Below are 27,473 nucleotides of genomic sequence, written 5' to 3'. Positions count from 1 at the left end.
AAAATATGTTTTTTTCAAATTTTGATGCAATATTACATAATGTTTAACAGCATAATGATCATCAACTTTTATTAATAAAATATTAGTATTATGGATATTCAGAAAATGTGATTAGCAAAGGTCTTCAGGCCCATGGAACTTCAAAGTCAAAACTTGAAAATGCCAAAACGTAAACAAGACAGCACTGTTCTGAAATGTTTTTTCCCCATTTTTAACAATTTTAACATAAAACAAAATTAACAGTTTACTGCCATTTTTATATGATCAACTAAGAAAATTGATGAGATGGGAAAAATGTCAATAGAGCAGTGTTAAATGTCCAATTTCTTCCATTCTGAGATTCTGAACATACTGAATGATTGAATCTGACAAACTGCAATGATATGAGTTTATTTCCATTTTTGACACTTTATTACACAAAACACGATAACAAGTTTACCATAATTTTTACATAATCAACTAACAATATTGTAAAGATGCAGGAAATGTCAAACAAACACTTTTACATATCTTATTAGTTCAATAATGAGACTGTTAACATGCCTAAGAATTGAATCTCAGGAAATGTGAAAAAACAGCACAACTACTAAAATAATGGCCCGATTATGCTGATTTTCAAACTCAACCTGCGTTTTAGTAAGATTGACCACTCCTGTGGCTGTGAGTATAATGACAATTGGCCTATCTGTTTTTCTTATATTGTGTTATCAGTGTTGCATATAAGCTGAAAAATATGTGAAAAATTAAATTTTCACAAAAAACTTTAATTGCCAGAAAATTTATCAAACAGACTGCATTGCCTACTGAAGCTGTATTTTAGTCCCATGTTTCTTTCCTGTAAGTTTGAAAACAGTAAGTGACATGGTTTTTCTGAAATGGTCATCATGGGAGCAGTGCCCAAAATAGGGGTTTCTTCAAATTTTGATGCAACATTACATAATGTTTAACAGCATAATGACCATCAATTTTAAATAATAAAATATTAGTAACATGGACTTTCAGAAAACGTGACCAGCAAAGGTCTTCAGGCCAATGGAACTTCAAAGTCACACCTTGAAAATGCCAAAATGTAAACAAGACAGCACTGTTCTGACATGGGTTTATTTCCATTTTTAACACTTTTTTAACATAAAACAAAATAAACAGTTTACTGCAATTTTTATATGATCAACTAAGAAAATTGATGAGGTGGGAATAATATCAATAGAACAGTGTTAAATGTCCAATTTCCTCCATTCTGAGATTCTGAACATACTGAATGATTGAATCTGACAAAATGCAATGATATGAGTTTGATTCCATTTTTGACACTTTATTACACAATACACGATAACAAGTTTACCATAATTTTTACATAGTCAACTAACATTATTGTAAAGATGCAGGAAATGTCAAACAAACACTTTTACGCATCTTATTAGTTCAATAATGAGACTGTTAACATGCCTAAGAATTGAATCTCAGGAAATGTGAAAAAAACAGTATAACTTCTAAAATAATGGCCCGATTATGCTGATTTTCGAACTCAACCTGCGTTTTAGTAAGATTGACCACTTTTGTGAGTTTAATGACAATTGGCCTATCTGTTTTTCTTATATTGTGTTTACAGTGTTGCATATATGCTGAAAAATGAAAAAATCAGCATAACTACTAAAATAGTGGCCCGATCATGCCGATTTTCGAACTTGTCCTGCGTTTTAGTAAGATTGATTACTCCTGTGAGTTTCATGACAACAGGCTTAATGGTTTTCCTTTAAATGTGTTTACAGGGTTGTATATATGCTGAAAAGTGAAAAAACGGCATAACTTCTACTATAATGGCCCCATCATGCTGATTTTCGAACTTGACCTGCGTTTTATGAATATTCATCAGTTCTGTAAATATAAAAGCAAAAAATAAATTGTGTTCCACTTATTGTGTTTACAAGGAAAGTGCACGGCATCGGCATCGGCATCGGCATCGCCATCGGCGACGACGGCGACGACAGACGCAGGTGATGGCAATATGTACAGACACATCTGTGTCTGTACATAAAAATGTTTCACTTGTCACATTGAAATATAAGGTTGGATAAAATTTCTGTTTTGAAATATTCTCATTATTGGAAATGCAAAATAATAATCCCATCTTAAAACTGGACATTGCATTTATTATCTCAAGTCCATTTACAGAATAATAATATTCACAATGGTTCAGATATTGATCCCATATAAATCACTAAAGAGAATTTAACAAACAGATTTTCTCTTAAATGGTTTTGTGGAAGGAATTTGCAAATTTTACCACCATGAACATGTTTTACTTTTTCAAAAACTGAAACTTACCAATCAAAATCTTGCTTTTGAAAAACTTTAGAGAATAACCTTTTTAATACCAAATTATTCAAAGATGCATACCAGCCTCTACAAATATAGTAATATTGCTGCTGTATGAATTACAATCATTAGTGGGAGTATAACTCCTGCAGCCAATCCTATGTCTATATTTACAATCTGATAGTGATTCCACCAAACAATCACTACAGTATTATAATCTTGCAATGAATTTCCAGCTCAACATTGCCGAAGGGGAATTGATTTTTTTCCTTCACGACTTTGCACTGGTACTAGCTATTATTAAATTTTCATATCAGTATTTATTCTTGTGGTCAGGCTGTCTGCCACTTAAATAATTGAGACTTCATATTCATTGAATAGGTCCGTCTCACTGGAAGCTTTGATAGAATCTTCCATGAACAAAAATTATTAATACCAAAGGGAGTAGTAACAATTCCATTGCATATTCACAGAATCTTGATCGCTGTCAGTTTCTTTTTGCCAAAATGTGTATTGTTTTCTTCAAATTTGTTATTTCAAGCTCCTGCCACAAAAAGTCTTTAATTCCTATTAATGTCTTTAATTTTGAGCAAAATTATTCTAAAAGTTATAACCAGAAACATGACTTCTCTGTTTAGCTTCTCTACATTACAGTTGTCACTTCTGCCACAAATAAATAGGTAACAGTTGCTCTTTAAAATAAATCCAGTCGTTTTTCCAGCTCCTGCAGGTGCTTTAATTCCTGCACTAGTCAGGAGGGCACAGAAGGCATTAAGGCATCTGCTCCAAAAAGTCCTTCAAAATATTTGACATAGGGCTCACAGTGCTCACCTGGAGTTGGAAAATGTGAGGGAACTGTTATAATTCTGTTCAGTAAAATGGCTTTACATACTTAAATGTGTGCATGTAATATTGGTAATGTAGAAGATTTGATGAATTTATATTGCGAGGCAATGCTAATGATGATTTGTTTACCTGGTATAAAGAGCAACTGGACACATTTCAACATTTTTGAGTCTATACTATTTAATTCTGGGGAAGATGGTGGTGTTAGTGTGGTTGGATTGAGGAAAGGGTGACTGTGGAGAGAAAACTGACCTGGAGCAAACTTGGAGACCTGTCTCATTCTGATGTTCCTCTGTTCAAAGAACTTGTACACTGTATAGAACAGCATGCTGTCCCCTGTTTGCTTGGCTGCCTCTAGGAACTTCCTTGCTGACACTGTGTCCACCACACCCACACTGCGGATAAACCTGGAGGCAAGATGTTGGTTGTGCATGACAGTTTTCACTTGATTTCCTATGTCACATTTACTAAGCTTTCAGCTAAAACAATTCTAATACAGACCAGTATTATGTTTGTCCACGCTCTGCTGTCACCTTGATTGGATAGTAAACGATTGTCAATTTTATATTTTATTATCTCTATGGGGTATATGGGGACTTTACGACATTAGGTTTGAATGCTTTAACCACTTTTGATAGGTTTTTTTTTGCATTGTATTAGATTAATGTGGCAGTTTAAGGTCGTTCTAGGTGGTTTTCAAATTTATGCACCAGGTTTTAAAATCATATAGCGATTTTACGACAATCGTTTACTATTCAATAAAGGTGACAGCCGAGTGTGTGTTTGTCCATAAATAAGAACAAGGAAATGTAAAATGCAGAGACAGAAATATGTTGCATATACATTTCTCAGCATTATAACTGTTTATATTTTACTGTTACCAGTAAGAACTTTCTTTTTCAATTTCAGTTACTTTTCATTAAGTTAACTTAGACAAGGAAAAACGTATATTTTCCAATAAACAGCAATCAAACAATAATAATAATAACAATAATAATAATGCCCTACCTTAAGGCAGACAACAACTGGTGTTTTGACAGCAATACTTCAATGATCTCTTCATTGGCTGTGTTTAATCTCTTTTTAAAAAAGTGAAAGACATTTATTCAAAATCTTAAATGCCCTGTCTAACTGCTTTTTTAATTTAGTATAGTTAAAATTTGATATGAAATGTTTATCATGTTTATCATGTTTGACTGGACTACAATCGTCTATGAAAAAAATCTAAAAGTCAATAAACACAGCTTTTTTCTGGTAATGTATTTGATGGAACTATAGCAGTAAAATTTAAATCAAAAATCACTGAGGTTTAATCCAAAGCATATGGACCTCTAAACATAGTGACCTTACCTTGAGCATATCCAGAGCCAGCTGGTGTGCAGGAGCATACACACTTTCCAATGACAACAAAAGGCAAGCCTGCAACAAATGTGAATAAAGAAAGATGAATATTTCTATTGCTTTAATCGTTGTTATTGCTTTTAGATTTATCTATAAACAAGGCAGCAAAGCTGTCAAATGTACAGACAAAAAACAGAAAATAATGATGCAAAATAGGTCATTTTGCCAATTTTGATGCAATAATAAATAATGCTTATAATAGCACTGTTAGTCAACACTGAATTTTAATCATGCACAACAGGTAACATGGTCAATAACAGGAGCTGACCCAGAGATATTTTCTGACAGTATTCCAAAGTATCTTTGTTGATCCATCCTCTATTTTTATGATCTTCCAACAGAAAAAAAAATATCAGTCAATATAAACTTAAAAATCCGAACGTCTTCTGGAAGCTGACCCAGAAGATGGTCTCAATCCATCCCTTCAATAAGATTACAGTATCAGGACCATGAGAGACCAAAGTCACATGATGAAAGTCTCAATATTTGAAAAATGATAACATTGCATAAAATAATATTACATAATGTTTGAAAACATAAATAACATACAACTGCTTATGTGGAAATACAGAAAATGTGCAGAGCTTCAGGCGGTTAAATATCACAAATGCAAGTGTTTGAGAAAAAAGTTATTAAGGAAAATAAACAAAACTAGAAAAGCACTCCGAGAGTGCAGACCTCTGCCCAGGCAGCAATTGTTGATATATATATATATATATATATATATATATATATATATATATATATATATATATTACCTGCATAATTTACCTCCATAATTATCACTGCTTCCTTATTATTAATCTAGCAGAGAGCTTAACCTTTGGGAGTTTACAGGGAGATATCAACAAGGTGCTTTATGTAATCTCATTTAATGGCCTATTAATGGCCAATCATTTAATGGCCTATCTGTGTCACTTATTTACTTATCTGTCTTATGTAATTGTCATTAGTCGTAATTATCCATGTCATCAAACTGGTTTTAAACAGCTATGTAACCTTGGTTTTAAGTTTAAACATATTCTTTTTGTGTAACATGTTTATAGTATGTTTATGGTAAATTTAAAATCACACCAAGGTTTATCGCATTGCTTAGATAGAATATTTTATGAGTAATTTTACTGATACGTATGTCCATTATATAAAGATGGTAATGCACTAACTGTATTGTATCATCATTAGTATATCATATTGTACAAGGTCATGACAATCTATGTACCAGTACAGAAATAAATTGAATTGAATTGAATTAATAATCAATTAGGCAAATTACTTTATAACTCAGAGCTTAGCTAAGTGAAACCCAAGGGAAATTTACAGACTGACCCTCTCAAAAACCCTTCAGGCCCATAAGTCACATCTTAAGAAAAGCACAAAACAATAATGCACAAAATAGGAGACTACCAATTCTGATGAAATGATACATTATGTTTAACTGCAAAGTCAACATCATATTTTAATTATGCACAGCAGGTAACACCGACCAAAGTAAAAGCATAAGGCTTCAGGCCCATCAGAGTTCAAGTTTATACTTAGAAAGTGCCAGAATAAAAAAATGAAAATTTCACACAAAATTGCATAAATTCAATAATAAACGATAACCCAATTGACCTAGCTTTCTAATTTTAACTGCATGCCAATCCTAAAAATCATTCTCATAAGTTAAAAATAATAATAAGTAACACAGTTTTCTTTTCATAATGTTTGCAGTAGCAGTGCAAAAAGATTATTGTAAATTTTGATGTAACATTGCATAATAAATTATAGAATAATTATCACCAATTTTTGATTATTGATTACAAATAGCATGGACATGTAGAAAATTTGATTACCATTCGGCTTTATGTCCATGGGAGCTCCGAGTCCCACAATGAATATGCCAAAAAGTTAATAATATTTCACTCAAATGTATAACTTCCAGAAAAAGAAGCCAATTAGACTGCTTTTCCAACTCAGGCTGCATTTTAGTACAGTGTTTCTTTTTTTAAGGTTTGACAGTCATAAGTAACACGGTTTTCCCATCATGGTCATCATGGCAGCAGCACCAAAAATTGTGTTTTCTTCTATTTTGAAGCAACATTACATAATGCTTAACAGCATATATGACCATCAATTTTTATTTAATAGAATATTAGTAACATGGACTTTCAGAAAACATGACAAGCAAAGGTCTTCAGAATCATGGAACTTCAAAGTCACACTTTGAAAATGCCAATAAGTGAAAAATTAAATTTTCACAAAAAACTGTTTAACTGCCAGAAAAAAATTACCAAACAGACTGCATTGCCTACTGAAGCTGTATTTTAGACCCACATTTCTTTCCTGTAAGTTTGATAACAGTAAGTGACATGATTTTCTTTAAATGGTCATCATGGGAGCAGTGCCCAAAATAGGGGTTTCTTCGAATCTTGATGCAATATTACATAATGTTTAACAGCATAATGACCATCAATTTTTAATCATACAATATTAGTATCATGGATATTCAGAAAATGTGACTAGCAAAGATCTGCAGGCTCATGGAACTTCAAAGTCACATCTTAAAAATGCCAAACTGTAAAAAAGACAGCACTGTTCTGAAATGGGTTTATTTCCATTTTAACACTTTTTAAACAAAACAAAATAAACAGTATACTTCCATTTTTATATGACCAACTAAGAAAATTGATGAGATGGGAAAAATATCAATAGAACAGTGTTAAATGTCCAATTTCCTCCATTCTGAGATTCTGAACATAGTTGATGATTGAATCTAACAAACTGCAATATGATATGATATGAGTTTATTTCCATTTTTGACACTTTATTACACAATACACGATATCAAGTTTACCATCATTTTTACATAATCAACTAACAATGTTGTAAAGATGCAGGAAATATCAAACAAACACTTTTACGTATCTTATTAGTTAAATAATGAGACTGTTAACATGCTTAAGAATTGAATCTGAGGAAATGTGAAAAAACAGCATAACTTCTAAAATAATGGCCAGATTATGCTGATTTTCCAACTCAACCTGCATTTTAGTAAGATTGACCACTCCTGTAAGTATAATGACAATTGGCCTATCTGTTTTTCTTATATAGTGTTATCAGTGTTGCATATATGTTGAAAAAAGTGAAAAAATAGCATAACTCCCCTAAAAATTGCTTGATCATGCTGATTTTCGAACTTGATCTGCGGATTATGAATCTTCATCAGTTTTGTAAGTTTGAAGCCAAAAAGTAAAGCGGTTTTCCACTTATCGTGTTATCGGTGCTGCATATATGCTGAAAAAAGTAAAAAAAAAACAGCATAACTTCCCTACAAGTCACCCGATCATGCTGATTTTCGAACTTGACCTGCGTATTATAAATATTTATCAGTTCTGTAAGTTTCAAGCCAAAAGCCAAAACGGTTTTCCAGTTATCGTGTTATCGGTGCTGTATATATGCTGAAAAAAGAGAAAAAATAGCCCAAATTCACTAAAAAATTACCCAATCATGCCGATTTTCGAACTTGACCTACGTATTATGAATATTTATCAGTTCTGTAAGTTTCAAGCCAAAAGCCAAAACGGTTTTCCACTTATCATGTTATCGGTGCTGCATTTATGCTGAAAAAAGAGAAAAAATAGCCTAAATTCACTAACAAGGCAGCAAAGCTGTCAAATGTACAGACAAAAAGCAGACAATAACAATGCACAAAACGGGCTACTGTCAATTCTGATGCAAAAGTACATTATGCTTAACTGCAAATTCAACATCAAATTTTAATTATGCTCAATAGGTAATACCAATGTAAGTGAAATGTGTAACAAGCGTAAGGCTTCAGGCCCATGGGAGTTTAAGTTCACACTTTGAAAATGCCAGAATGAGAAAAATAAAAATTTCACATAAAACTGCTTAAATTCAATAATAAATGATAACCCATTTGAGCTGGTTTTCTTATTTGAACTGCATGCCAATCCTACAAATCATACTTGTAAGTTGAAAATAATAATAAGTAACACAGTTTTCTTTTCATAATGTTTGTAGTAGCAGTGCAAAAAGATTTTTGTCAATTTTGATGTAACATTACATAATAAATTACAGAATAATTATCACCAATTTTTGATTATTGACTATAAATAGCATGGACATGTAAAAAATTTGATTACCATTTGGCTTCATGTCCATGGGAGCTTTGAGTCCCACAATGAATATGCCAACATGATAAAAATGAATATTTCACTAAAATGTATAACTTCCAGAAAAAGAAGCCAATTAGACTGCTTTTCCAACTCAGGCTGCATTTTAGTCCTTTGTTTCTTTTTTGAAAGTTTGACAATCATAAGTAACATGGTTTTCCCATAATGGTCATCATGGCAGCAGCACCCAAAATTGTGTTTTCTTCTATTTTAATGCAATATTACATAATGCTTAACAGCATAATGACCATCAGTTTTTAATAATAAAAGATCCATATCATGGATTTTCAGAAAATGTGATTAGCATGGGTCTTCAAGCTCGTGGAGGTTCTTAAGTCACACCTTGAAAATGCCAATATGTGAAAAATTAAATTTTCACAAAAAACTGATTAACTGCCAAAAAAATTTACCAAATAGACTGCATTGCCCACTGAAGCTTTATTTAAGTCCCATGTTTCTTCCTGTAAGTTTGAGAACAGTAATTGACATGGTTTTCCTTAAATGGTCATCATGGGAGCAGTGTCCAAAATAGGGGTCTTCAAATTTTGATGCAATATTACATAATGTTTAACAGGATAATTACCATCAATTTTTAATAATAAAATATTAGTATCATGGATATTCAGAAAATGTGACTAGCAAAGGTCTTCAGGCCCAAGGAACTTCAAAGTCACACCTTGAAAATGCCAAAATGTAGACAAGACAGCACTGTCCTGAAATGTGTTTTTTTCCATTTTTAACAATTTTTTAACATATAACAAAATTAACAATTTACTGCCATTTATATATGATCAACTAAGAAAATTGATGAGATGGGAAAAAGATCAATAGAACAGTGTTTAATGTCCAATTTCCTCCATTCTGAGTTTCTGAACATAGTGAATGAATGAATCTGACAAACTGCAATGATATGAGTTTATTTCCATTTTTGAAACTCTATTATACAATACATGATAACAAGTTTACCCTCATTTTTACATAATCAACTAACAATGTTGTAAAGATGCAGGAAATGTCAAACAAACACTTTTACGAATCTTATTAGTTAAATAATGAGACTGTTAACATGCCTAAAAATTGAATCTGAGGAAATGTGAAAAAACAGCATAACTTATAAAATAATGGCCCGATTATGCTGATTTTCGAACTTGACCTGTGTTTTAGTAAGATTGATTACTCCTGTGAGTTTCATGACAACAGGTCTATCGGTTTTCCTTGAAATGTGTTAACAGTGTTGCATATATGCTGAAAAGTGAAAAAACAGCATAACTACTAAAATAGTGGCCCGATCATGCCGAATTTTGAACTTGATCTGCGTTTTAGTAAGATTGATTACTCCTGTGAGTTTCATGACAACAGGCCTATCGGTTTTCCTTGAAATGTGTTAACAGTGTTGCATATATGCTAAAAAGTGAAAAAACAGCATAAATTCTACAATAATGGCTCGATCATGCTGATTTTCGAACTTGACCTGCATTTTATGAATATTAGTCAGCTCTGTAAATATAAAGCCAAAAAGTAAAATTGCCTTCCACTTATGGTGTTAACGCTGAAAGTGCACGGCGACGGCGACATGATCGGCGACGGCGACGGCGACGACAGACGCAGGTGATGGCAATATGTACAGACACATCTGTGTCTGTACATAAAAATGACCCAATCACGCTGATTTTCGAACTTGACCTGCGTATTATGAATATTCATCAGTTCTGTAAGTTTCAAGCCAAAAAGTAAAACAGTTTTCCACTTATCGTGTTATCGGTGCTTCATTTATGCTGAAAAAAGTGAAAAAACAGCATAAATTCCCTATAAGTGACCCGATCATGCTGATTTTCGAACTTGACCTGCGTATTATGAATATTCATTAGTTCTGTAAGTTTCAAGCCAAAAGAAAAAACAGTTTTCCACTTATCGTGTTATCGGTAAAAGTGCACGGCGACGACGGCGACGGCGACGACAGATGCAGATGATGGCTATATGTACAGACACATCTGTGTCTGTACATAAAAATAAAAAGAAGACTCATAAAACATCTCAATTGCTATCCATGCATTTTAAATAATATGTTCGAGTTAATTTTCAAGTATTAACTTGTGTATTATGTTTTTATACTTTAAACACGTTTCTCTCTATTTTTTAATCTTCAGGACACAAGAATTAATCGGTTGAAGTCCACTATAGGAAAAATAAATAAGGCCACGCTTTTTTATTTTTATGGATGACATCCTCTGAGTACCCCAAAATCGGTGCGAGAGGGCGAAAAAAAAAAAAAAAAAAACAGTCCAAAAAAAAAAAAACTGCTTAAGTAAAGGAATGCTGTCAGTACACAGCTGGAAACACAAATTTAACCACAGAAACACATATCAAACTAACAATATGTCTTTATCCATGCTCTCAAAATATTAAAGCATTGTGAATACGTCGTAGAAATGTAAAAAAAGTCATGAATTGATATACTTCATATTACCAAATCTATTTAAGGTTATTTCATGCATTCATTTGGTATAGCAATCAATAAAACAAATATCAATCAAACAGTGTGTCTTTATTTGTATTCTCAGAATATTAAAACATTTTGAACACTTCACAGAAATGTTTAAAAAATGATGCAAAGATATGCTTAATACTACCAAATCTATTAAAGGTCATTTCAGACGATGCCATTTTGTCAACTTCAACTCACACGAAGCAGCTAAACTGTCAGGTGGCCTGTCCGACCTTCAGCCCACCAAATACCTCGACGCCCTTGTTGACCCTTTTTTCGCTACAGAAAACCTGGTATTAATGTGCTGCTTTATACAGAATGTCACAGAAATGTTTCGGCCGCCGCCAGCCTTTCGCACAATTGTAAAAAGGTGATATCTCCATGCCCAATATCAATGGCATACCAATCCAAAACGATGGCGCCTGTTCTCTTTATGACTTTTATTGTTGTGTAATTTGAAAGTAATCCTAGAGATGAATTTGACAGCAAAGTAGCCGCATTTCCACGTGGCGAAAATACGCATGCGCAGAAAGCTCATTTCCTTGCAAATTCAATAACAACGTTCACGACAACCGACTTCGTTGGGGGCTGGGGGAGGGGGGGGGGGCTTTTTTTTTTTTTTTTTTTTGGAGAACGGGCGAAAATCCGTGCGCGCGCAGGATGTCATCCATAAAATTAAAAAAGTGTGGCCTAACCTATCAGATAAAAAGTAAGAAATGATCAGCATTTTACACCAACAGTCACTATTTTCTATTGAGTTACAATCAATTAAAGATTTCTTTTGTGGGATAGGGCCCAGGCTTTGACAGTTATATCTTACCAGAGGCTTAGAGTCACTGAGCACATGGTACTGCAGGAACTGGTGCAGTTGATAAAAGCAGTGGTGATGTACCAGTGTGTTGATCACCAGTTCATACAGGTAATGCTGGACTGGGATAAACACCTGGTTCAGGGAGCGGATGTATTCCACCAGGGTTGCCACTATGAATTTGAAGTGAATGTTCTGAAACAGGAGAATTGGCAAATTTTGATATGTAAGTAATAAAAATAACAAACAAACTTCTCTGTTTAACACTGTGTGCAATGGTGTGAAAACATTATGACTGCATGTTACTATATATACTTCAGTGTTTTCTTTAGTGAAGTAACGAGGTTCTTTTAAGATAGCAGCCTTAAAAGTAAATCATTTTTTTCTAATTGAAAAAAAAAATTAATCTAAGTCAAACAAGAAAGAAATATGAAACCAGACTGGACTGTTAAAGAGTCATACCTTGCTATCTCCAAACACAGATAAAACGTGTGTATACATATCAGACTGGTCTATAATTGCCTTCCTGCCTCGTAGATTGTCCATAGTTTGTGTGCTCTCTGATGCCTGAAAAATACAATAATGTCACAACATGAAATATACCTGCTGATTAATACCTCTAAGCAAATACAGTTTACATAATTATAATAAAACAATTTTCTTTGCTTTCTTAATTTTACAATTACAATAAGAACAGTGTTTACCTTTAACATAAAATGCAATAAGGTGATTTATTTGCACATCACTGTCTACTACTTTATGTGTACTATGTACAAATAGATCTTTTTAAAATATTTGAAGTACATAAAATGCATTTAAAAGCAGGAGAAAGGCATATATGCATGCATACCTAGGCAGTTTATATGGTTAGATTGAAAAAAAAAGGGTAAGTAAAGGGATTGGACTGCTGGGCAATCAATTTCAATTTTAAGACTGAGTATAGGAATAAGGACTGGAGACATGTCTTATCAATTATATCAGTAATCAAATGGCATTGTCGCTGAAATGAATATGTAGTTCTTTTATAAAAAAGCTCTTCAAATAAAATGAAACATAAATTGTTCAGAGAAAAGTAAGTATCTGGGTGTTGGAAGATATTGAGAAGAATCAAATTCAAAAGCACTACCCCAGTATAAGGTACAAGGTGATCAAGTATTGATCCTAGGGATGGTACTACCACCTGAAAACATGAAAACAAAAGTGTTACAACTAACTTACAAGAAAATAAGCCACACTGATAAAACAACATTCATTCAAAAATTCAGAATGGGATACAAAGCTCCCAATCAGGAATTGGTCAGAAATGTCTCTTTCATGTTATGAGTAGGCTGCTCATAAAATAAAAAATACTCTTAAAAATAACAGAAGAACAAAGCATTCAAACTTCTTCAAAATTTAAATAAAAATAGACTGCACACCTGAGCCTGGATCTCTTTATCCAGATATTCTCTGTACCCTGCATTGAGGAGGTCAAAGACTTGAGCTATAACAGGTAAGGAGGCCTGGGAGTCTGGTAACATCATTTGTTTACACACTTTCAGTATCACCATCTTACTGTCCTTCCTTCTTAGCAAGAAGTCTATCAGCTTCACCTAAAATAAGAATCGTGACAATCAATTTTAAATTTAAACGATTTTGAACACAATAGGTCAAACAATGTGTCTGAATGAATAAATAAATAAATAAATAAATAAATAAATAAATAAATAAATAAATAAAAATTCAAACTCATTCCAAAATTCCATTTTTCTTAACCATTTTGGTAAATTGCAAAAACATGCTTTCTGTCACAAAACTGATTTTATTTTGAGTTTTCAGATCAGTATTTTCTAGCATTATTGACAAATCAATGTCTTGGGGAGATACAAATATTCAGTTAGGCAATTCACTATCAGAACTATGAAAAAAGTCACCATCAGTGCTACACGATCCATGGTGACATTACCTTATCATCAATCAAACTGACAATGGGTTCTAGAGACAGCTTCAGGTACCACATGTATCCAAGCTTGGCATCAATTAGTATATTGGGCTGGAATACTATCCAATTTGGAGAATCTGCCGTGGTGGTTAAGAAGGGTTCTCAAAGGCAATATTAAGTTAAAAATCACACACACACAAAGTGAAAACATAACATCGATCTTCCATGTATTCAACATGAAAGAATTTGATCACAAGAACCATGGACAAATAATTTAGAGTTTGCATGCAACTTTTAATGTTTTGTGGAAAGGATACAAAGTTCCAGCTCGTGTTTCTGTCCATCTGCTCCAGGTTGACCCGGTATGGCTAAGGATGGGAAAATTCCAATGAACAACAATATTTCCAAAAGACACAATAAAAAGTATAAATATTCATAAACTAACACCAACCTTTTTTTAAGTTGGGCTAATACAGTGCTTATTTAAAAACAGAACAACTTTTGATATGTGAAAGACGTATCTTTTGGTACAAAAATATCAGCTAATTCTCACGTTATCACTAAAATGGAGCACAAATACATTCATACCCTTACAAAATTACATTCCATATTTCCATATTATCATAAACTCAATAACAATTGATAATACTACTAAGTTAGGGCCAAATGTTTGACAATTATATCTTTATTTGTCCTTAGTGTGAAGAATCAACCCAGAACCAATGTACTTACATGGAGCTCTGATCATAAATGGTCTAATAGGACTAGCTGGGACCAGTGGATCATAAAATGTAACATAACCATCTGATTCCCCTCCTGACTTTATGTCAAACAACATGGATGTCTGCAATCACAGGATTCAGAGAGTGAAATTTTGACCCTGTTCAATTCTGTTCTTATTCATTATTGTTTGATTTTCAAAATTTGATGCTCCAGCAAAAGTTTTTTAAGGGTAGGAAGTCAACTTTTTGGAGCATGAAAAAAATCATGATTTACTTTCATCAATTTATTACTGAACAGATTTAAATAATAATATCCAAATCTATGTTTTAAAAAATCCTGTTAAATACTAACACTATTTGACTATTGACAAAAATCAAATAAGAGAACAAAGACTCTTGCCCACTTTACCTTAGATGCTTGATGATGTACAATGATGATATTGTCCACAAGGTTGACAGCAAACCTCCCACTCATGTTAAGCCTAAGCACACAGGACCTCCTTGCTGGATTCTCCCTAAAATAATAAATCTTGAGTTTAAACCTGCATATCATAAACAATTAAAAATATCAAACAATGACAGTAAGATATCAATACCATCCTTTTATCAGTTTTCTTCATTATCTCAAATTACAATTTAAACTTCTAAAAAGCACCTAACTATGGTAATGGCTGGTCCAGTTTTTATACTAACATGTTCAATTGACTGCTGTGCTTAATGCAGGTAGCACTTACCTTTGAAGGTGATACAGCACTATTTCTGCAGTCAGTTTACCAGCTACTGTGTGATGTCTTAGGACACATATGTACAGTACACCATAGCTGCCACAAAGAAAACATAAAAGAACTTACATTTTCACCAGTATATAATATGCGAAATGGATCATAAATTGCCATAAGTCTAAATTTGAAAAAGCTGCTCACCACATGGTATTTATAATGATTTTGCTGATGTGAACTCAAATGAAACTCTTTCCATCCTCAGAATCAAAAATGTCTGAATCATGTTATCAGACTGATTTTACAATGCCTAGCAAACAATATTCAACATGCTCAATGTGATTATTAGAAACCTGCAATATAACATGCTCGAACTAAATGTCAGTGACCATGTGCCCCAACTATATGTACCATTAGTCCTGTTCTCTTCAAAAGTTTCACATAAAAATTATCAGTCTTAAGAGACACAGATTTGTCTAGAACCATTTCCAACTTGAGTGAAAAAAAATCTAAGGCCACATTTACAACACAGTTGATCCGCAGACTAACAGAAAGCTACAAAGCTTGCTGCATAATCCCCATGGGGAATCTATTCAGTGTCTATCAGGGGATTATGCCACATGCTTTGAAGTGGGTGTGTCATAACATTTGATCCACAGATGTGTTAGTCTGCAGATCAACTTTGTTGTGAATTCTGCAGATAAAGTAAATGATTTGAAGCTTACATCTGTGCCATTGTGACATCTCTCTCGTGTAGCACTAACTTTGGAGGCTTTGGGATCACAGGCAGGTCCACTTCAAACTTAGGAAGTTTGTACAGTTGACCAGACTAAAACAATTGAATACGAATTTAATCACTACTAACAGTGTGCTTGTGCTATGGTAACTAGGTATCTTGAAGAAATGTGAATATTAAAGAACATATAATGGGTCATTTAAGGGTCACTTCCCTTGGAGTTGGATACTGAACAAGTTTATACCTGTAATTTCTGATTATCAAATTGTAGTGTTTGTCTTCAATAGGCAAAGGAATTAATTTTGATATTAAAATATGATAAATGAGATCTATATACTTAAAGAAAAAAAATTCCATTCTTTTACCACTATAACAAAGTGAAGTCTTTACTTAATTTTTCTTAACTCAGTTGTTTTGTGAATTTGGAGATTTTCAAAACACAAAACATGTATAATCTATTCTCAAAACAACTAATACTCTTTTACCTTGAAGTGGAAAGGATTGATGATATTTCCAAGAGGCCCTGATGAAAGTAGCATCACAGCAGATTCAGGCTAAAACATAAATAAAAATACAGAGTTAAGAACCTTTATGGTTGAAGATATGCACCAAATGATAACACTAAATTTGTTCTTAGTTTATCTCTCTTGGAATACTTATGTTTTATCAGTTCCAAAATTCATCTAGTCTCTTCCAACATACAAAATTGGAAATTCCTAGTGTATATAAATATGAAGGCATAAATTATTTAAAAAATTCTGCACTAAAGGAAGCACTTAATATATAAAACTTACTGATATGAAGTAAAGGAAAAATTTGTCTTACCGACCAAACAAACCAATTCACTTGACCGCTTTGATTCTTAAGGCACTTCAGTGTTTTCTTCTCTGGAATCACCTATTTTAATGAAAGGAAATATATTGTGAAATTAAAAAAAAAACTTAATAAATGCTTTGCTTAAAATAAACAACAGAATACAATTAATATTCACATATCATTAAACCAAAGAGAATGGATTATACAGGCATTTCGAAGTGAATGTATCCACTACCATTATAATCAATAAATTCCTTTTGTCTGTAATTTTCATTTAGGAGTATTCCAAAAATATTCAAATATCCTGGCTGCAATTTTCACTCACCTGATAATACTCAATACCATGGTCTGTGACAAATACAATCTCATTTAGAGCTGTCCAATGGAAACCTATAATATTGGTTGTTTTGCCGCGACATGATTGTGAATATTCTACTCTGTCTGAGTGCTCTGTAAAGTTCATGAATTCCTGAAAATAGAAAGTTTGAAAGTCCTGTCAAGGCCATTCTAGCAAATGAAATTTTGTCAGATCCCACAGTAAATGAATGAAGAAATACAGCTTAAAAACACATAAGTTCAATATGAAAGAAAATCTATTATCTTTATTCACTTTCTTCATTTTTTAAATTTTTTGTAAAGGTGACCATTACAGAAACTTCTTAAACTCACCACTGACTTCTGCGACCTTTGTATTGCCAAAACTGACATGTCATAAGAAAATTTGATAGATATCACTTCTCCCCTGTCTTCCATTCTGAAAATAATAATGGCCATATTTATCATGGTAATACTTCAGACTGACCCTAAACATTTGGTTGCTTGATGTAAAAAAAAATTTTTAATCTAATTAAAAATATAAATAGTCTGCAAATAAATAGGAAAATTAAAATATTATGTTTCGTTTATTAAAAAATATTTTCATGGTACAACAGAGGTGTTATTATTTTTCAATCAAACAAAGGAGTGAAGACTAAGGCAGTTACCTTCACATTTTACATACTAGTATATAACTATGATAATATCAGTTATCAAACAGATTTCATGGATCAGTTAGTAAGCCAACTGATAACAGTTGATAATAAATCAGATAAAAATTGGGGAGAGGGTAATTATTATTATTACTAATGTCTTAACTGCTTAAGAAGGGAAGGTCTGAATAATGCAGTGGCATATCTATATCATGACAACTGGCATGTAAGCCTCAGTTACTAGTTTACAGTTATTTTTTCTTTAATAATCTTTTACATTTTTCAAATACTGGATGCTTTGGTGTTTTAAATTGTATTTATAGGTGTAATGGTTGGTTAGAAGATTTCCATTTGGAAAATGGATTGAGGTATTTTCATGAAAAAAGGGCCTATTATCTTAGAACAAAGTGGCTTAGCCCATATCTTTTTACTAGTCCCAAATCTAGAAAAAAAAACCTTGGGGTACATAATGTGCCAGATCCTGGTTAAATCCATGTGATGGCAAAACAGTACTGCAGTTAGGAATAACAGCAATTTTGATTCAATATAGAGTTGGTAAAAGAAGCAATCAGACAAAAATTATCAGCATTATAGGAAAGCAGGAAAGGACACAGATTTCTTATTTATATTTATGGGACAGGGTTACAAAGTAAATGCACATGATAATATCATGCTCACCTACGGCTTTTAGTTTTTGAAAACCTGTGGTTATAAATTGAACTGCTTTGACAAAACAATATGAAGATTAAACTGTAAGTACTATGAATATTCGGAATAAAACACAAACTGCAGTAGCCCAAAACGTCACGTAAAAGATGGCTACAGTCAGCAATTCTCTACTCAATGACACTGAAATGTCAAGGTGTAGTGAAATCTTAGTGCTCTTTTTAATTGTTATTTCAATCAAGTATGTGTAACAGCAACATAACATTATTCAACAAACAATGTAATACTATAGTATATACAGTATATACTCACCTAAAATTTATATTTGTCTTATCATCTGGACCTTTCACCACAACCCCCGTAGCACCTTGTGACTGCACTGCAAAAACCTGATATGGAAACATATTTTACTTATTTTTGTTTCTTTCTCTTATACTGTTTATTACCAATACACTATTTCAAATACATGTAATTCAACTTGGTATTAGGATGAACTTACAAATAATTAAACACAAGAAATAAATATCAGAACACGACTGGTTTATAGCATTCTGATATGTGGCCTGATCTACGTTTGCAAGACTCTCAAAATAAAATTAAATAATTCCCCTCATCAGTGATTTAACAGCAATGTGCTAGTTTTACTGTTTTGTCAGAGTAGTTTTTGTTTTCAAAGTGCAAATGATTATTGCCTCATTCAGGCGTATCACAGACGATACTACTCACCTGCTTATTTGTTTCATCGAAGAATACATTTGTTAGCTGACTGACAGGCTCAAAACGGATTGGATGTTTTGATAATTGAACATAATGGACCCCTGAACTTTTTGAGTCCGCTTCTGCCATTATTTTCTTTTGATACTCTCCTCTATATGGAGATCAGATTGTGGACAATTCACGCCTCCGAAGAGGCAGGCTCGCACAGGAGGAAACGGCAGGACAGGTCAGAAGATAGCGGAAACGGCATCACAGGTCACGAGCAACACTGAAAAATAAAACGGCAACACAGGCCAGTTCCTAATAAATAGCGCAGCGAGTTCAGGTGTCTGAAGAATGTCATTTAACAAGTTTCCACAAGGAATAAAGATCGTGCTGTAATAATAATAATAATAATAATAATAATAATAATAATAATAATAATAAGGATGATGATGATGATGATGATGACGATGAGATATTGCAGACAATTTTTAGAGCACTTTTTCCCCCACCTTTTACAGGGGCGGATCTAGAGATATTTTCTGACAGTCTTTCAAATTATCTTTGTTGATCCATCCTCCATTTTTGACCGTCTTCCAACAGAAAATATTAGATGCCCGACAGTATAAACTTGAAAATCTGACCGTCTTCCGGAAGACCCAGAAGACGGCCTAAATCCGCCCCTGTTTTATATTGAAAAAGAATATAATATATTAGTATGATGTACAATAAACTGACACTCAAAATTTGTGGACTTGATGTTTCAGATTTTGCAAACAATTTCACCCTTTTTTCATCCACAAATACCTAATTAAAAAGAAAACAGCAGCCAAAACGGGTCTCTACATCAATACCCTCTAGTTATAAGATTTTTTTTTTAATAATCACGAGTACAAGTAAACTGTAGAACTGTATCACCATTGACAGTGTTGAATGTTATTGTTTGATCTTTTCTTTTAAATATTACTGTATATATATCTTATAAAACACAGCTTTTATTATGAAACAACAAAGTAAAGAAATGTGCTTACTTGAATGAGACAGGAGACGTATATAATAGGAATCATCCAGGCTAGGCCTAAAATCTAGCAGTTTGGTGGAGAGTGGGATCCAGAATAATTGCACATTAATAAGTGCGGTGCAGAAATGAATAAAAGCTGACACTATTTGTCCAAGGATGTTTTTATGGTTGTTTTTATCTTAATTTCCATGAAGTACAGTTCAGTTTTGAAATTTTAAAAGATTCTGAACTTATTTCAAGTCTGTGCGTGCATGTACATAAAGTACCAGTATGTTCCTAAACTATTTAGATGTTGAATGTGATATGGCTGGTAGTCAAATAACTCAAAACTCAATATCCATTCTTTAAAAATGTTATTTTTAATAACAATAAAAATATATACAGACTGACACAAAATACAAATGCATTCAAACAGCAGATAAACAGATTGCCTTTAATATGTATATATAAAATGTTTTATGCCGATCTATAACTTGTAAATTAAGTAACTTAGAAAAAATTGAACATTATCTGCACAAAAAAAGTTCATTTGAAAAAAAAAACTATTTGTTCACACTTTCAGATATCAATATTGAACACAGACATAAATTAATTACCCGGTTATGCTAACCTAACAACGCTTGGAGGTACAATGTATGACATACTTTATTGTATCCCTAAAGCATAAGGCAAATATAACACTCATTTTGAAAGACAACGCTCAATGACTAGATCTTACAGGATAGCACTGTTACAATTTCAATAGAACTTTGGAGCGTTTTCATTATAATGAAAATGAATACACTGAGTAGTGTCTCAGACAACTCATCTATTTTATCTGCATCCTTTTCACTGTTTAACCCTTTTAGGGTTATCTCATTTAGTATTAAATGTACATAGACATTCACATCCTCTTAACTGAAAGAGAAAAGTACTCATTGTGCATACTTTTATCAGTTATACAGTTTCAATTTAAAAATAAAAGTAAAAATGTTTGCTATAAAATCTTACAGTTACTTCAAAATATTTTGGCAAAAATTATAAAAGTTGTAGCAATGTTCATTATCTAGAGGTCTTAACAGGTAAAAATTCAGCCTTAAATTGCACCCTAATTTATTTGTGCTGAATGAGAACAAGAATTAGAAAAAAAAAGCTTCACAGTTAAACTGATACATACATGCTACCATGTATTAAAATGACATTGAAAGTAACTATTGGATGTCCAATATAATGTACCAATTACTAAAATAGTAGCACACCATAAATTAACTTGAAATTGCACTGAACAATGCATATATTCAAACACTTTTACATATAAGTTAATTCTCTCATTAACAAACAGTGATGGTTTTTGATTTAGAACTACGATTGGTCCCTTAATGCACTACATGGATAAAATTTGTACACAAAGTTAAGCATATATGGCACAAATGCAGTGGAAGATATTTGATCTTTTTTTTTACAAAATGTACACAAAAATTATAAATAATAAATAAATTTTATAAATATTCCCTATGTTTCAGCAGCCATTAAAAAGGGTGCTGCTGAAACGAGTCTCAATGTTGCTAGATCTGAGTCTCCACTGGTTCATATGTGTCATCTTCTAAACGTGGGTCTTTAGAATCTTTCACTTCATCCTGAATGAATATATTTTTACTGTCTATTCTCTCTGGTGGGGTTGGAGGGGGCGTCTCACAACCTTCACAATCACAGTCACTGTCTTTTGCTTTCATTAATGCTGCTGCTTCTTGAGAGGCTAAGTTTTCCTTTGGCTTTGGAGGAACTGGTGGAGCCAACATAGACAGGCGTTCCTAAAACAGAAAATATGAGAATTCAACTCGGAACAAATTTCCTGACCAACAGAATTTTCTATCATCTTTTAATACCAAAGGATGTACAAAGAGACTGTTACATATAGTTCTAATCTTGTACAGATGCCCACTAATACAAGATCCAGGCTAAGTGAGCCAGCTAGCTGTACAAGATGGACTCAAAAATAGTGAGAATTCAGCTTGAAATAAACTAGAAAAAAAAAGATTATCAGCTGAATGTATCAGGTAAAGAGCAAGGCAAACTTACCTCAGCAGTGTCATATCTAAAGAGACGCCAAGGTTTTGTTCTTCTTTCTATATTTATTCTTTCATCACTAGTTTTATGGTATGTTGGGTTAGAAAAGGTAAGCCTTGCCTCAGATGATATGGAGTCTTCTTCTCTTCTCTTTTTCCTATCAGGAAGTGGTAAAAGGGGAAAATATTAATATCAAATAACAGGGCAGACCATTTTCCATTGATGATTATTTGTTTGGTTAATACCATGTAAAATACTATGGATGACTAGATGAACAAAAGGCCTAGACATGCTGTAACTAGCATTGTGCCTTTGACCCGAAGCTGGCCATCATTTGTCCAATCTAATACAACACTTGTTACAGAGTATGTAAGTTCCACTTGTGTAAGCCACGCATGTATTTCACATATTATATCTTAACTTGATCCTGTTGAATGTGTAATAAAAAGATCCAGTTTGAAAAAATTTGAAGTGTAAATATTACAAATGTGAATGGCTTCTCATCTTTTGATGTAATGTGAGTAACGAAAGAATATTTCAAATATTATTATGATAAATAGGATAAGAAGTAATAATAATGCTGTACTCTACCTCCTCCAGATCAATAGAAATATCACAGCTCCTCCAAGAATGAGTAAAATAACAACTGCTAATGAAATATATGCAGCATGGACTCCACTGTCTGGAAAATACAAACAGCACATTGAAATCTAAATCAAATTCAATGAATTTCACCAAAAATACTTATCCAACAACAACACAAAAACAAAGAGATGAAAGATACAAAAGAGATATTCAAAAACATTCTATTTTCTTCCTTTTAAAACACATACACATCACTATGAGTTTAAGTAATGCCTTATTAAAAGCAATTTTACAAAAAGGCATTATAAAAATAACAAGGAATAAGCATATATACTTACTGTCTGCACTACATAGCCCATGCCGCCAGTCTTCTTCAGAGCACCTAATGCACAAGATATAATAAATGTAAATTATTGTGTAAAACTAGAAATAAACAAAAATCGTGGAAGCAACTACCACTTTACTTGAATCCAGTTTAAAAAGTTCAAATCCAGCATCAAATTTAAATGGCCTTTTTAGTTGGAAAATAATCCATATTATTTCACCAACCATAGACTAACCTGATCCAACATCAAACAGTCAAAAAAGAAATTGGTTATGTTTTTTGATAAGAGTGTGTTTTCATACCCATCTGCATGTTGCCCTGTATCTGGTAGAGTATCTGGTATAGCAGGAGGGACATTCCACTCCTTGCCATAGTCAAACTTTTTATTCTTTGTAGGATCTACTATATATATCCCTGGCACTGAAAATTACATAGGGAAATTATTCATTATATTTCATATTTTCTATTAGGAAAATCAATTGGGTTTAAAAATTAAAGAATGGAAAGGGGCAATCTCTTGAACATATCTTTGGATTTCAGTTTTAAATTATTCTTATTTATTCTGAGTATTTATAACTTCATACAATATAACCCGTAAATATGACTATTAAATAGCTACACTCAACCAAACAGTGACTGAAATAATTCAGTGCACATTACCTGTAGAGCAAGGCCTGTCGTCTGGTTCCGTGGGACAAGCACACACAAAGCCCACATCTGGTCTAGCCAGGCAAAGGTGTGAACACCCTCCATTATTCATGTGACAGGCATTAGTACCTGGAGCAAGATCAACACATCACATACAGAATTTATGAATTTTAGTCAATTTATCAATCAGAACATTTGAAATCAGTTAAAAAAAAGATATGCTCTACTTTGACACAAATCTTTAAATTCAAGGGATTGTTTAAAAAATTTATTCTCTTTATTTATTCATTCACACTCTACAATTTTAGATTACACCCCCATTGAATGTATTAGCTATACACGGTATGTTTAAAAACATGCAACTCACCACTCTGTTTTAATGGAGAAACAATCAGCACATCCATCAGACCTTCCAAGTTATCTTTGATGACAGTTCGATTCTTCCCAGTTCTCTTGTTGGCTCTGTCTATAGATTGTGTCTGCCAGTCTGTCCAGTATACATGCTCTCCAAACTAAAACCAATTATGATAAGACCCAATGTATAATTGATGGCCCATTTATTTACTTATTTGTTTTTTTTTTTACTGATGTTATAGAATTTTCTCATTAATACATAAAAATTTTGTTCTATTCTTTTTTTGTTGCATATGAACATAATACACTATTATCAGAATTTTGAAAAGATCTATTTTTTTAGGTAGTTATCTTGAGGGTTCACCCAACCATTGAAATGCCAGCTCTATCAAATATTTTATCCAATATGAAAAGGATGCAATCAGACTTACCACAGTGATGCCAAATGGATGGTCAAGCACCCCTTGCGTTCCACTTATCAGAAGCACTCTGTTTTCACCATTTAAGTCAGAAGTTTCAATCTTGTCCAGTTTTGCATCTAGCCAAAATATCCTCTCCATTTCATAATCAAGTGCCAGTCCATTAGGCCAGCCTAGCTCTGTGTTGACGAGAACCCTGCGATTAGTGCCATCCATAAAGGCACGCTCTATCTTTGGAGTGTTGCCCCAGTCTGTCCAAAACATGTACCTGGAAGATGAAGAAATGTATATAATTTCCACTGTAATACAGAAATGGTGGGATACCTATTTCAAACCCAGGTTTAATTGCTTTTGCAAAATTCTCTCTTCAAGACCTGAAGAGGACATTTTTGCTTGTTTTCCTGTTATTTTGGTTCATTGAACTTTGTTTAAAATTGTATATTACGTTTAAAAAAAATGTGAAGCTTACCCTTTAACAGGAAATACTGCCAGCGCTCGTGGTTCATCCAACCTAGTGTTAATGAGAGTTTTTCTGCAGCATCCTGTTAGTCTAGACACCTGGATTGTGTTGTGACCTGATAGATAAAATATTACGATTAAATCACTAACAGGATATGAAAAACGAATTAATCAGATAGGCTTGCAAAGATTGGATCTCTTCAATGCATAAGTGACATAGAACGTTACATTACTTACAGTAAATGCCAAGTTGACCTATGAAACTTAGCTGTGCCATATTCTGTGTACAGGTCATTTAGTTATCATTAGTTAGTGAGCTGGTCTGAAGACTAAACCTGTATCCATGAAAGTGTTTGGGACACCTGGTCACATCTGAACACAATTATGACCAAACTACACCAATATGACCTTAAATACCCATGGAAATATAACATTCCTGTCTTAATAATTTCCAAAGTTAGTCCACAACCACAACCCAAAAGAGACCATCAACCTTTGCCTTGAGCATATATAAACCAAAATATAGGAAATGGACTCCCACCACCAGAAGCACTGCCTATTTAAAATTATTTTTAAGACTTCAATTCCTTTAGATAAGCATATCATAAGAATGAATGCTGAGATTAGTACAAGTTCCCTTGTCCCTCTATGCTGTGGCTGTCCATGCCTATATCACCTGTTCTATTTGACCGAGAGGCAGCAGGGTGACCAGTACCTGTATCAGTCCAATACAGGTTCCTCCCTAGCCAGTCCACTGCCAGGCCATCTGCTGTGGTCAGTCCAGAGCTCACTATGGTCTCAACACCAGTGCCATTCAAGTTAGACCTCCTGGAAGAACCATAACAGCAACCCAATGATATTTTTACATCAAGTACCAAAAAGACTCGACTGATAAGAATATCAAAAATGTTATTATTATTTTTGATCAGCACATTCCTTGCTCACAAGTTTGTCATATTTAACAGACAAAAAAAATAATAAATTCAATAAATTATCACTGATCTATAATACAAACTTAACTGAAAAACAAATCTTTTAATTACAATTTATATCCCTTTGCCAGCACCCACCTTATGACATCAAGATGTACATCAGTGTAGTAGAGTTTCTGGTCAGCATAGTCCACATCTAGAGCTATGACATTGCTGAGGTCTGGTAGGGGGAGGAAGACCTCTGTGCTATCTGGTGTGTCCATGGAGATACGCTGGATACTGTCACGGCTAGCAAACAGCATGTAGGTGGTAGGAACTGCCAAGAAATAAGTTTAATCATTTATATTGCCAATACATTTTTACCTACAAGGGACATATGTTTAAAAGAATTGTACATATACATATATTTTAATGTCGCCAAATGACTTACACCTTAAGGAAAAAGTTTTTGATATGTCAGTTCACATCATCAACAAAGCAATCTTAAAACTTGGTACTTATTTTATTTTTCTGGGTAATCTTGTATCAAAATGCATGTATATCTGACAAGCAATCTTTATTTTGTTTTGTACCAAATGGAGAGCAATACATACCATTGTAGCATGTCTTTCCATCAGGCTTCAGTAGTATTCCAGTGGGACAGGCACAGCTGAAACCTCCAGGATTAGGTAAACAAAGATGGCTGCAACCTCCATTGTAAGAACCACATCTGCTGGTACCTATATGTTATTGACAAAATCAACTCTCAGTGTGGCTCCTTGCAATGGTAGATCAACTAGTTTTTTATATTTCAGGGTTATGAATCTATTGTCAAATAAATGGGCAAAAACTGTCACCAAGCATAAAACTGTCATCATGTACTTGTCATGTACTTGCAGATTATATCAACTTTTTTATAAGACATATACCAAAGGGCAGATTTCAAATGGGAACTTAACTCAAAAGTTTGCCTTCACTTAAGGAATATTACTCCACTTTAGCCTAAGATCAAGCAGTAGTAATGCATGTCGATGAAAAAAGCAGTAAGAACATTGTAACACCTTAGAATGATAGTCATGTTATTTTAGTGGCTTTTATTTACCACAGATTTAACCCTATGCCACCTACCCTTTTGCTCCATTTTCTGTACTCCATGCAAGTCCATTAGTCCGGGCATGTTTTCACGAATAACCGTTACATCCACCCCAGTTAATTTGTTTGCTCTCTTGATGGCCTTGGCTTGCCAGTCTGTCCAATATACATGGTCATTCAAAATGGTCAAGCCATAAGGATGGGGTAAGCCTGACACAACTATTTTGCGGTTACTGCCATCAAGGTTTGAACACTCCAGCATCTACAAGAAGGGAAAATAGCATTCAACACACGTATCTAAGTTCCTCTTCACATTCATTGCAATAATAATAATAATA

General features: G+C 33.3%; 2 protein-coding genes across 5 annotated transcripts in view; both read right to left on the bottom strand.

Moving 5' to 3' along the window:
* Positions 1 to 2,129: 2,129 nt before the first annotated feature.
* LOC106162569 (regulator of MON1-CCZ1 complex) lies at positions 2,130 to 19,471 on the bottom strand. 2 transcript variants are annotated; one of them, XM_086999704.1, is made up of 20 exons: positions 19,303 to 19,471; positions 18,889 to 18,965; positions 17,612 to 17,696; positions 17,268 to 17,411; positions 16,952 to 17,023; positions 16,612 to 16,680; positions 16,116 to 16,219; positions 15,406 to 15,492; positions 15,081 to 15,186; positions 14,682 to 14,793; positions 14,267 to 14,317; positions 13,974 to 14,086; positions 13,447 to 13,620; positions 13,155 to 13,208; positions 12,491 to 12,595; positions 12,041 to 12,223; positions 4,513 to 4,581; positions 4,171 to 4,241; positions 3,415 to 3,569; positions 2,130 to 3,147 (listed from the first exon to the last, which is right to left on the bottom strand). In XM_086999704.1, the coding sequence occupies exons 1-20, from the start codon at positions 19,420 to 19,422 to the stop codon at positions 3,068 to 3,070; spliced, it is 2,031 nt and encodes a 676-aa protein (XP_086855830.1). In that variant the 5' UTR covers positions 19,423 to 19,471; the 3' UTR covers positions 2,130 to 3,067. The 2 variants fall into 2 exon arrangements, with proteins under 2 accessions (XP_086855830.1, XP_086855831.1); XM_086999705.1 differs by lacking the exon at positions 13,155 to 13,208.
* A 1,163-nt stretch (positions 19,472 to 20,634) lies between these two features.
* Positions 20,635 to 27,473, bottom strand: part of LOC106164455 (low-density lipoprotein receptor-related protein 4) — a 45,121-nt gene continuing 38,282 nt past the window's right edge. For 2 of the 3 annotated variants that reach the window (XM_087016410.1, XM_087016415.1), the window contains exons 23-35: positions 27,172 to 27,397; positions 26,658 to 26,783; positions 26,203 to 26,380; positions 25,809 to 25,960; positions 25,143 to 25,248; positions 24,686 to 24,941; positions 24,268 to 24,412; positions 23,913 to 24,029; positions 23,555 to 23,672; positions 23,266 to 23,309; positions 22,934 to 23,024; positions 22,355 to 22,499; positions 20,635 to 22,086 (exon numbers count right to left, since the gene is read on the bottom strand). In XM_087016410.1, the coding sequence (XP_086872536.1) occupies positions 21,841 to 22,086; positions 22,355 to 22,499; positions 22,934 to 23,024; positions 23,266 to 23,309; positions 23,555 to 23,672; positions 23,913 to 24,029; positions 24,268 to 24,412; positions 24,686 to 24,941; positions 25,143 to 25,248; positions 25,809 to 25,960; positions 26,203 to 26,380; positions 26,658 to 26,783; positions 27,172 to 27,397 (1,950 nt within the window). In that variant the 3' untranslated portion in view covers positions 20,635 to 21,840. The remainder of the gene's footprint in view (positions 22,087 to 22,354; positions 22,500 to 22,933; positions 23,025 to 23,265; positions 23,310 to 23,554; positions 23,673 to 23,912; positions 24,030 to 24,267; positions 24,413 to 24,685; positions 24,942 to 25,142; positions 25,249 to 25,808; positions 25,961 to 26,202; positions 26,381 to 26,657; positions 26,784 to 27,171; positions 27,398 to 27,473) is intronic. The other variant, XM_087016419.1, reaches the window with a different exon arrangement.

The sequence above is a fragment of the Lingula anatina genome, chromosome 1 (assembly GCF_051362555.1).
Source record: "Lingula anatina isolate TDL-2025a chromosome 1, LinAna3.0, whole genome shotgun sequence".
Classification (NCBI taxonomy): Eukaryota; Metazoa; Brachiopoda; class Lingulata; order Lingulida; family Lingulidae; genus Lingula; species Lingula anatina.
This window is presented reverse-complemented; position numbering and strand designations above follow the sequence as displayed.